The 12,026-nt window shown below is 35.8% G+C and overlaps 1 protein-coding gene across 2 annotated transcripts; it reads left to right on the top strand.

Moving 5' to 3' along the window:
- Positions 1-526: 526 nt before the first annotated feature.
- Positions 527-11,651, top strand: LOC100916567 (transmembrane protein C1orf162 homolog). Of its 2 annotated transcripts, none has more exons than XM_012549591.3 (6): positions 527-820; positions 5,462-5,506; positions 9,337-9,412; positions 9,826-9,923; positions 10,773-10,825; positions 11,149-11,651. In XM_012549591.3, exons 2-6 carry the CDS (start codon positions 5,473-5,475, stop codon positions 11,326-11,328), a joined length of 441 nt encoding a protein of 146 aa, XP_012405045.1. In that variant the 5' UTR covers positions 527-820; positions 5,462-5,472; the 3' UTR covers positions 11,329-11,651. The 2 variants fall into 2 exon arrangements, with proteins under 2 accessions (XP_012405045.1, XP_031823152.1); XM_031967292.1 differs by lacking the exon at positions 527-820 and adding an exon at positions 4,809-4,844.
- The last annotated feature ends 375 nt before the right edge of the window (positions 11,652-12,026 follow it).

The following is a 12,026-nucleotide window of genomic DNA, read 5'->3' on the forward strand; positions in this document are numbered from 1 at the left end:
GTTATTGTTTGCTTGGGTATTTTCTTTTTTCTCATGTTTTTTTCTTCTAATCTAACTTTTCTTGTGCAGTTTGACAAATATGGCAAGATATTTAGAACTGTACATATAATCTACATCAGATTGCTTGCTGCCTTCAGAGGGAGGAGGGAAGGAAAGGGGAAGAAAAAAATTGTACACAAGATTTTTCAAAGTTGAATGATAAAAACTATCTTTGCATATATTTGGAAAAATAAAATACTATTAAAAAAAAAGAAAGAAAGAAACTGTCTAGTCCAAAGCCCACATTTTGCAGTTAAGGAAACTGGGCCACTATGAAGAAAAACAACTTCCCCCAAGTTACACAAAGAATATATGGCAGAACTAGGATCAAAATCAGAATTTTACCTGACCTCAAACTCAGTGACCTTTCTACTGCTTAGGTAGGCCACCTACTTAGAGTGGTCTATTATTCTACTTAGGCATTCAACAGACATTTGGCTGACTAAAAAAATCTATCTTTTTTCTATTCTTCTTTTCTGTTCCTGTTTCAAGTTAGACTGACAAGTGACTATTGGGACATTTAAGAACCAAAATGGTTCAGCACGAAGCTCTGCTTATGAAACAAAGCCACTTGAAAGCACCCTCCCAGTGACTTACTTGTAAGAAGAAATTTAATGCTGAACACATGTGGAAGCTTTGCACTCAGCGGCTCAATGATTGGTAGTTTTACAACAATATTTCCTCATTGTTGCAAAAATGCAAAAACGAGTACCTAAAAAAGGAAGCAAGTACGAGGAGTCTGACTTTTCTTCAATCATCTTACCAGGGTTTTGCTTTTAAGGTAAATTCATTTTTTATAATTCTTTCTTCGTTAGTCTAAAATAAATTGTTTTAACAAAATCATCAGCTAAGTAACCTTTCTGTTTATTTGTAGTAAATCTCTGCCTGTTTGTATATACACATATATGTATATGTATATATACATATACATATATATACACATATATGTATATATATATGTTTTTATATATATTCATATATTTGTGTGTATATATATATATATATATATATATATATATATATTTGTTTGTTTGTTTATTTTCAGGAAGAGGTTATCTTTAAAAGGTTAGGGAAATACCAGCACCCTGAAGGGTGATATGTGTATGACTGAAGTGCATCAGATTTTAGTCAAACATTTGTTTTAAGGTATATTTCCATGCTTTTGTATTGCCAAATATCAGGGTTTTGAAATTAATTTTTAATTGTTTTCTCTTTTGTGTATTAGAAGCCAGCACCCAAGAGAACTGTATGTCTTCTTCCTTTTATAAATTTACAGAATGATTTCAGTGGCTTTAATATTATTTCACAGGGACAGAGGTAAACCAATCAATGAATCAACAAACATGTATCAATCACCAGTTTTGTGTCAGACACTCTGCTAAGTGCTACAGTTTTACAGAACATGTCTTCTAAAAGGAGAGATATCATATACATAAATGTATACATCATACAAGATACACAGTAGATAGAAACCACAGATGGGAAGATACTTGCAGCTGCTGAGCACGGGAAAAGCTTCTCATGGAAAGCGGCACTTGAACTGAACACTGAAGGAAGCCAGAGAGTCTAAGTTGGAAGGGAGGAAAAAGGGGAATAGCCAGTGCAGAGACCCAGTGTGGTTTGTAAGAAACAGGGAGTGGCCCAATATAGCTAGAGCACATAGCAGGAAATAATGGGTTTAACACTGGGAAACGGAGGAAGGGGTGAGGTTGTGAAAAGAACAGAGAAATACACACACATCTGTGTATATCTGAGTATGTATACATACACAAATACACATCTTATCTCTATATATTTGTGTGTGTGTTGTGTATGTGTATGTGTGTATTCCCCAAGAAGGCAAGTAATCTCATAGAGGTTATACATGAGCAGTCATGGAAACATTTTCACATTAGTAATTTTGTGAAATAAGTAGTAGACCAAAAGGGAAAAGCTACACACACACACACACACACACACACCCATATGCTTGATTTGCATTCAGACTCCACAGTTCTTTCTCAGGATATGGATAGATAGTATTTTCTTGTCATGAAGCTTTTGAAATTGTCTTGGATATTTGTATTGCTGAGAAAAGCTAAGTCAAATCATAGTTGATTGTCACAAAGTATTACTGTTACTGTGTACAATGTTCTTCTAGTTCTGCTCACTTAACTCAGCATCAGTTCAAGCAAGTCTTTCCAGGTTTTCTGAAATCCGTGGGCTTGGTAATTCTTTTCTTTTTCTTTTTTTTTTTTTTTTTTTTTTTTTTTGCTGAGGCAATTGGGGTTAAGTGACTTCCCACAGCCAGGAAGTGTTAAGTGTGAGGTCATATATGACCTCAGGTCCTAACTTCAGGGCTGGTGCTCTATCTACTGCACCACTTAGGTGCCCCAGACTTTGTATTTCTTAAAAAGTACATTCATATTCCAATACATTCATATACCAAAACTTGGTCAGCCATTGCCTCAATTTCGAATTCCTTGCCACCACAAAAAAAAAAAACAAAAAAAAAAACTGCAGATGTGAATTCTTTCCCCTTTTTTATTTCTTTGGTTATAGACCTAATAGTAGTTTTGCTAGATCAAAGTGTATTACAGTTTGATAGCCTTTGGTCATACTTTCAAATGGCTCTCCAGAATGTTTGGATCAGTTCACAACTCCACCAAAAATGCACTGGCATCCAAATTTTCCCAGTTTTCTCTAATATCATTTTCTATGTCTGTCATATTACTAATCTGATAAGTATGAGGTATACTTTAGAGCTGTTATAATTTGCATTTCTCTAATCAATAGTGATTTAGAACATTTTTTATAAGACCATAGCTTTAATTAATTACTTTATCTTAAAACTACCTGTTCATATCCTTTGACCATTTATCAACTGGGGAATAACTTGTATTCTTATAAATTTGACTCTCTATACACACACACACACATTTAAGAAATGAGACCTTTATCAGAAACACTGGCTGTAAAAATTTTTTTTTTTTAATAACTTTTTATGGACAGAACCCATGCCAGGGTAATTTTTTACAACTTTATCCCCTGCACTCATTTCTGTCCTGATTTTTCCCCTCCCTCCCTCCACCCCCTCCCCAAGATGACAAGCAGTCCTATACATGTTAAATAGATTACAGTAGATCTTGGATACAATATATGTGTGCAGAACCGAACAGTTCTCTTGTTGCACAGGGAGAATTGGATTCGAAGGTATAAATAACCCGGGAAGAAAAACAAAATGCAAGCAGTTTACACTCATTTCCCAGTGTTCTTTCTTTGAGTGTAGTCCTTCTAATCTTGATTGGGTTGATTTCACAAACCTTAATTTAATGTAATCAAAATTATACATTTTGCATTTCATAATGTTCTCAATCTCATTTGATCATCAATTCTTCCCTTCTCCATAATCTGACAGGAAAACTATTCCTTGATCTTTTTCATTTGATGGGTGCTTTTGTGTCTAAATCATATATCTTGGTATGAGATGTTGGTCTGTGCCTAATCTGTCATACTATTTTCCAGTTTTCCCAGAAGTTTTTGTCAAATAGTGAGTTATCCGCAAAGTTAAAGTTTTTGGAGTTATCAGACAATAGATTACTTACTTCTGTGTCTTATGTACCTAATGTGTTCCATTGATCCACATTCTTAGCTAGTACCAAATAGTTTTTGATTGCTCCTTTTTAAATTATTATTATTAGATTATATAGTATTAGATCTAGGCCATCTTCTTTTGCATTTATTTTTTCATTAATTCCCTTGATATTCTTGACCTATTGTTCTTCCAGATGAATTTAATTTTTTCTCGTTCTATAATTTTGGTAATTTGATTAGTATGACAGACATGAATAAGTAATTAGGTAGAACTGTCATTTTTATATTAGCTTGGCCTATCCACAAGAAAATATTTTCCCCAATTGTTCAGATCTGACTTTGTGTGAAAAAAGTGTTTTGTAATTGTATTCATATAGTTTTACAAATATAGTTATTTTAAATGGAATTTCTCTATTTCTTGTTGCTGATTTTTAATGGTAATATATAAAAATGCTGATTATGTGGGTTTATTTTATACCCTGCAATTTTGCTAAAAGTCATTTTAAGCAATTTAGTTTATTCTTTAGGATTCTCTAAATATACAATCATATCTCTGCAAAGAATGATAGTTTTGTTTCCTTGTCTATTTTATTTAATTCCTTTTTCTTCTCTTATTGCTAAAGCTAAAAGTTCTAGTATAATATTAAGTATAATAAGGTGATAATGGGCATCATTCATTCCTGATCTATTGGCTAGACTTCTAGCTTATCCCCATTATGCTACTTGATGGTTTAAAGAGATATGTTTCATTCATATGCTTTTTAGTGTTTTTAATGGGAATGGGTGCTGTATTTTGTCAAAAGCTTTTTCTGCATCTATTGAGATAATATTCCTTTTGATTTTATTGTTGACATGGTCAATTATCTAATAGTTTTCCTAATATTGAACTAGTCTCGCATTCTTGGCATAAATCCCACATAATCATGGTGTATGAGTTTTGTGATATATTGCTGTAATCTCTTTGCTAATATTTTAAATTTTTGCACAAATATTCATTAGGGAAATTGGTCTATAAATTTTTGCACAAATATTCATTAGGGAAATTGGTCTATAATTTATTTTTTGTTGCCACTCTTCCTGGTTTAGCTGTCAACACCACATTTGTGTCATAAAAGAAATTTGATAAGCTTTGCCCATTTTTCCAAATAGTTGATATAGTATTGGAATTTTTCTTTTTAAATGTGTAGAAGTCACTTATAAATCCATTTGGCCCTGAAGATGGTTCACTGATGGTTAAGTATATTTTATTTGCTCTTCTATTAATCTGGGCTGTTTATATTTTTGTAAATATTCATTTCACTTAGATCGTCAGATTTACTGGCATGGAGTTGGGCAAAATTGCTAATTATTGCTTTAATTTGCTCTTCATTGGTAGTGAATTCATTTTCATTTTTGATAAAGTTTATTAAAAAATTTACCAGTATCAAAAATGAAAAAAAAAACTTTATTAGTTCATTTTCTTTAATTTTGTTAACCTCTCCTTGGTGTTTCAGCAAAGGAATTTATATTTGATCCTTGAGATTAGGGAGGCACTGAGTTCATTGAGTCAGGGACTGAGGGAGGGGTTCAGGAAAATTATTGGTAACTGTTGATGGATTTATAGTGGAAAAAAAAACATTAGCAACCAACTGGCATAGTGGCTTTGTAGAGTGCAAAGTATGTGTGTGTAGACATATATAATATGCACATATTTTTTAAATTCCAAGAGTTGGCAACTGATTTGTATGAGCAAGTAGTAGTCTGGGATAACACTGATGATTCAATTCTAAGATTCTTGCACATAATCTCAGACATAGGCAATTTAGGGCATCTCCACTTGCCAAAGTATTTCTTTTTTTTTTTGCCTCAGAGGAACAAAGAATGGGATCAGGTGCCTCCAAACCAAAGCCAACTGGTAAGTTCTGTGTGACCCCAGTATTTCTGTTGCTAGCCGTTAAAACTCAATTCTAGGCTCTCATGATTGAGGCTAAGGTCGTTCATATAACATAATGGGAAACTACTGATCATTACATCCCTGCAGATGGAAAGTAAGTTTCACTCTAGCCTTAAGAGGTGAAAATAGGGAAATGAAAATGACCCTGCCCTTGGCCTGTGAAAATGGCATGTTTCCTGTTCTCACTTATGTTATAGCTAAATTATAGTTCATTTGCCTTGAGTAGTCTAAAATTTCCCAATTCCTTGTGAGGGGAATATTTACAGAATTAGTATTTTCCTCCTCTCCCACTTTTAACTTCTATACCTATATAAATATATATGCTATAACTTAAACAGTGTTTATGGAATGCAAATAACCATGCTTATACTAAAAAAGAATTTACATGTCATATGTCCTCAATTCTCAGTAGGTTAAGGACAAAAATTATAGAAAAGGATAATGCACAGGGGTCCAGGAATTTTCTTTTATCTTGTTTTCTATATTTCAATCAGTTTCTTTTGTATTCTATTTTTTCTTTTATCTTGTTCTCTATATTTCAATCAGTTTCTTTTGTATTCTATTTTTTGCATTTAAAAACATTTTTGAACTGTACTATATTGATTTGGAACACAAGGCTTCCAAAGGGTGAATGTTGAAGTCTTTGCATGTTATTTTGAAAAATAAAAATTCTTAGTAATTCTGAGTAATCAGACTGTCAAAGGAGTCCTTGGTGTAAAAATCTAGCAGAAATGAAAAAATGAGCTAAAAATTGAGATTGGCCCCATACATTTCTATAACAATTCAGGTTTGAGTTTCAACTTGAACTTCTCTCGAGAAAAAGAATGTTTAGTTTCCAAGACTAAAAAACAAGTTGGATGCACTAAATAACCCCTGAGGTCTAATTCCCTCTTTAAAAAGGAAGGAGATGGACCAGGTGATTTTTTTTAAAGCTTCCAATTCTAATCTCCCATGATTTTAATATCTGAATTCAGTCCTGTTATTAGATGACATTCAATTTTGTTAATAAAACCCTATTAAGAATGCACATGTCCCTCTCCTTAACCAAAAAAGGGGGGAAAAACTTGCATTTTTCTTTGGCTCACCCACATTATGCCATTCTGTTACTACAGATAATTTGCAGAGTTTTGACTATATTCAGTTTAACAAGCTTTATTACTTGTCTGGAATAGGCACTATTGGGAATGCAAAAAAAATTTCCTGCTGTGCCGAGTCATATGCCGAGTCAATACAAAGTAATTGCAGGGATAGGAATGGAAAGACAGAGACCAAGAGTTGGAGACAGAGGGAGGGAGGGAGAGAGCAGGGGAAGGAGAGAGCCGGGGAGAGAGGGAGGGAGGGAGAAAAGGGAAAAAAGTAGGAAGGGAAGGAGGGAAAGGAGAGAGGGAGAAGGAAAGACGAGTGTGGAACAGATGTGGAAATCAGAAAAAGGCCTGCTAGAGGTGGTGGGTGGTAAACTGAGCTAAAACTAGGCATTCTCTGAAAGTCATGGGGATCAGTTTGTAGAACACATGGAAAAGTAGGTTAAGATGTAATACAGAGTATATATGAGGGGGAGTCATGTACAATCATTCTAGAAAGAAGGTGGTCTCTGACTTATCCTAGGGATTCACAGAAGCATCTTGGGCATGGAAGACACTAGATATGTTCTCTTCATATTTTGGCAACGGTGTAGAGGATGGGTTAGAGACTGAAGGTAAAGAAACCATTTGGGAGGTTAGTGCCTTAGTCCAGGTGGTGATGAGGCCTATACAAAAATGACTGAATTAAGGGGAGCAGATGGGAGGATATCTGGGGAAGATAAAATTGACAGAACTTGGCAAACGAACATAGGAGGATAAGAGTTGGGAGTATAATGAATATGACTCTAGGCCCTGATGAGGTGTCTCAAAGAGTAACAACCAGAAAAACTTTTTTGCTTAAGAATTTATTTGCCTGGAACACATAGCTCTGAATCACTTCTAAGTATTAGGGGATATAATTAACAGCAGCAGCTTTTCTCAGATTTTATCTAGCATGCACCCAAGTAGCATATACATTATAAGTGTCAAAGGAAACTGGGAACTCCAGAGGGTTATTTCAGGCATTTGGGTCAGCCAGAAGAGAGGGCAAAGTGTGTTATGAGGAACAGCAAGGAGAGGCCATGGGGTAAAGAACTTGATCAAAGATTCAGTCACGTTATCCCAGAAGTCTTGTGGTTTTCCAGCTTTAAGACTTCTGGGATGGAGTCTGATTCTTTTTGTACAGCAAAATAACGTTTTGGTCATGTATACTTATTGTGTATCTAATTTATATTTTAATATATTTAACATCTACTGGTCATCCTGCCATCTAGGGGAGGGGGTGGGGGTGTAAGAGGTGAAAAATTGGAACAAGAGGTTTGGCAATTGTTAATGCTGTAAAGTTACCCATGCATATATCCTGTAAATAAAAGGCAATTAAATTAAAAAAAAAAAAAAAAGAAAAAAAAAGACTTCTGGGATGCTCTATATTTGATTCTGGAGGTCATAGAGCCCCCCTAGAATTTGAGGTACAAAATCAGGAAAACTATCTTGATGACTAAGATGGAGAGCCGAGGCAGAGTGAACAGGGTGAGGCAGCTATTATGAAGAAATGAGCAGGATAGAGGCTGTGGGAATGGAGATGAGGTAAATGCTCAAAATTTGTGAAGGCACAACAAAGAACTAGACAAGATAGAGAGCAATTATATGTCTCAACTTGGAATTAGGATGCTGTTTTCCTCAGGAAATTGGGATGAGAGATGAGTTTGGGGATAAGAATGGAGTTTATCTCCAAAGTTAGGAAATGCCTAATGGGAAGAACTAGAATGAAAACCCCAGTCGACGAGAATTCAGAAGTAAAGGATGACCAAGGATGATGGGGAATGAGAAGGATAACAGGGCCAAGATTAGATTGAGATTTTTAAAGGTTAGAACTTGGGCATGTTTGTATTGTAAACAGTAGGGGAAAAGGTATTGAGATTGAAGAGTTGGGGGTGATGATCAAAGAAAACTTCTGGAGATAGGATTAAGGATAGATATAACATCTGGGAGTATGTAATCAAGTTTTTATCATATATGTCCATCCACAACCAAAATATGAACCAACAATGGTTCAGTTATATACTCTTAATATGTGTATATTTTATTGTGGACACACACATGAATTTTTCTTTTCCCATGTCAGCAAAGTGAAAGGTACAAGGCAGTATTAGTCTGAATGAACTATGTGCTGCTTATTTGCATAGATGTTTTATAAAAGTAGAATGTACTTGACATAGGATTTATGTGCTTAATTTTTGGCTTAGACTCAGTGACAGGTGGAAGAGAACTCAGATTAGAGTGATAAGGATAAATTCAATGTTATTTCATTTTTTAGTAAGATAAAGCTCTGTGTCTTGGCACAATGCTTGTAAATTTTTAAAACAGTAGACATTAACACAGGCTCACAATTCCATGCTTCTCATTGATCCTAACAACTCTTTTTGGTAAGATCTCCATTTTACAGATGAGAAAATTGAGACAGAATGAGCTCAAATGTCCTGTCCAGGGCTAGATAGCTATTATCTGAAGCAAAATTGGAATATAAGGGCTCCCTAAATCTAGTGTATATTCTCTGGCATTGTCTTAAGATGGTATGTTGTTGGATTTGGGGATGAGGTTGGATCCAGGATTTGGAAATCTACTAATTACTAATACCTACTAACCTAATTATTCCACTTGCATTGTCTTCGCCTGCAGCCAACTTATGAGGGATAAGGGGTTCCCTAACGTATTTATATTCCATTGTAGAAAAACCACAGAGTACAGCAGAATCTCCACCCTGTGATACTATAAATTACCCAACTCCTAAAAATGATCTCTATGAGTAAGTTGATCTTTGATTCTCTTTACCTGGGGTCAAGAATGTTATTTTGTACTAGGAGATAACACCTCAGAGAGGAAAGGGACATTGAAACCTTTCACCAGTTTCCTTATTACCTGAACTTCATTCTCCAGACCAACTCCCAACTTTCATTTTTTTCCCATTAGAATGTAAGCTGCTTGAGGGCAGGGATTGTCATTTATATATCCCCAGTGCTTAGTACCAAGGTGGTACATAGTATGTACTTAATGCTAGACTAATGCTAGGGAGAGATCAGATTAGGGTAACAAGCCAAGGTTAAATTCAATGAATAATGTTCATATTTTATGCTATAGTAAGAGAAGGCTACATTCTGGCTTGGAGAACAGGGGCTTGGATTTCCAAGGACTCAATTTATTCCCTCTTTGCCAAAACAGAATATACCCCTACTTACTTGTGGCATTTTTTGTTGGGGTTCTTCTGACACTTCTGGTCACTGTTATTGTCTGCTTCATCAGGAAGAGCTGTTCCAAAGGTAAGTGGTCCTTAAGAGAAGTTCAAAGACCCTTCTCTCTCTCCATAAAGCAGCAGTTGTAAATTATGTGATCTTCAACCCTACCCCCAAACTCCAGTGGATCCTATAAATTCCAGGATCAAATTCCTCTGACTTTTAAATCCCTTCACAATCTGGCCACCTCCTAACTTTCCAGCCCTTTTATAAATTTTATGATCAGACACATTATTCACGTAAAACATTTTATCTCCCGTGACTGCCTCATTACTTAACTGTCCACTATGCCTGGAGTGCTCCAGTGCTCCAGTGCTCCAGCTTTCTCACTCTTACCATTTAATTGATATGGCTTCTTCTCTGCAAGAGGCTTTGCCCGTTTCTTGACCACTACTTCCTCCTCTTTGTGAGAGTATCTCCCACTTACCCAATGTATATCTTTTATGTATATATATATATATATATATATATATATATATATATATATATACATACACATTCTCTCTATATAGATCTATATCTATAATTTATATATATACATATACATATATATGTATATATATATATATATATATATATATATATATATATACACACAGAGAGAGAGAAATTTTGGAATATAGAAAGTCAGTTCTGTGAAGGAGGGACTGTGCCTTTCTATGTCCACTATTTTATTTTAGTGTTTGACATATAGTAAATACTTCAATATTTTTGTGAATTACTGGGGAAAAAAAAACCTGCTTTCTCTCTCACCACTATTTTCAGATTTGAGGTTCTTAGTCCTGTTCTCTCACACCATAGCCCTAAGTATGTGCTAGGGGGAGATAGCTGCTCCTTTCTACAGCTGTGAGGTCTCTCTTTTTGATCTTCTGACAGACCCAACTAGGAGCTCCCAGCAGATTTCCCAAACCTCAGACCCTTGCCACAAGGTAAGAGCATTCTGCATTTAGACGACATTGAACTTTATTTGTTTGCCTTCATTTGTTGCATGGAATGGACAAGTTGGGTGCCGACACTTCCATCTGGACTTTTCAGCACCAGCAGCAGGAGCAACTTGTGTTTTTTTAGATGCTAAGGCAGAGGATTTTGAGGAAGACTCCTTCTTCCTCAGTCTTTATCCTTCAGGCCTTAATCCTTCAGTCCAATGCTTTCCAGATCTCTGCTTTCTGATGACCAAACATCCCTTTGCTTTCATGGCTCCAGACTCAAATTAAATCTCACTCATTTCTCTTATTACATGTCTGCCCTACAGGATTGCTCCACTACTGAGGAGGCCCTTCCCTATGTGGACACGTCTCTCCAAGACTCAGAAGAAAACAAAGTCTACTTTGCCCAGCACCAGGATGGAGATTCAGATTCCATTGTCTATGCAAAAATCAAAGTGCAAACCCGAACTAGCCTTCCCAGCAATGAAAGTGAGGAGATACACTAGAGCTGATGGCGTTAGCCCTGGACTGTTTCCTCTCTTACAGATTTTAGTCCCTTTCATTCTGTGAATCCCAACAATTCCTGTATAGTTATGACATATTTAAATACTTAATCTAATAATTTCAAAAGCTGCTAGACAAAGCATTCTCTAGCCCTGGAAGGGATTGCTGATTCTCTGGCTCTGACTCCGTCTATAAGACCATGGAAAGTAGGGACTGTGTCTCTTATGTAGACTGAGCATATAAAGCTCTGTGAGCTCAATTAATCTTTTAAAATAACTTTGGAGCAGCAGCTGGGAAATTCCAAATAAAGAAACCTGGTACAACCTCGTTTTTTCTCATTTTTTTCTTCCCCCAAAGACCACAAACCTTTAGGAAAAGGGCATCAGTGCCACAATGGCAAGGAAAAGACAGAAGCCAGAAATGGGATTAAGTTCAATTTCTAAGGGAGAAAAAAAGGAGAAAACCTGGGTAAAAATCATTATACCCTTCTTCTTATAGTGGACTCTTAGGCAGAGAAGAGGCCACCATGAGGGAAACCAGGTTTGGGAAAATTCAACAGTAAGCAGCAAAGAGGAACATAAACTAACCCAACTGGCCCCATGATGGCAGTGGAGGATAACATAACTGTCCCCTTTTTTCTGCTGAGCTGTTTAAGGGAGCTTTGGGTGACGTCCTCTTCCTCATCCTCCATACCTTATAA

Source organism: Sarcophilus harrisii, chromosome 4 (genome assembly GCF_902635505.1).
Source record: "Sarcophilus harrisii chromosome 4, mSarHar1.11, whole genome shotgun sequence".
NCBI lineage: Eukaryota > Metazoa > Chordata > Mammalia > Dasyuromorphia > Dasyuridae > Sarcophilus > Sarcophilus harrisii.

Coding starts and splice junctions, on each gene's coding strand:
- LOC100916567 (XM_012549591.3), top strand. CDS start 5,473: ATGGGATCAGGTGCCTCCAAACCAAAGCCAACTG. Junction 5,507..9,336: donor CTCCAAACCAAAGCCAACTG/GTAAGTTCTGTG, acceptor ATTCCATTGTAG/AAAAACCACAGAGTACAGCA. Junction 9,924..10,772: donor CAGGAAGAGCTGTTCCAAAG/GTAAGTGGTCCT, acceptor ATCTTCTGACAG/ACCCAACTAGGAGCTCCCAG.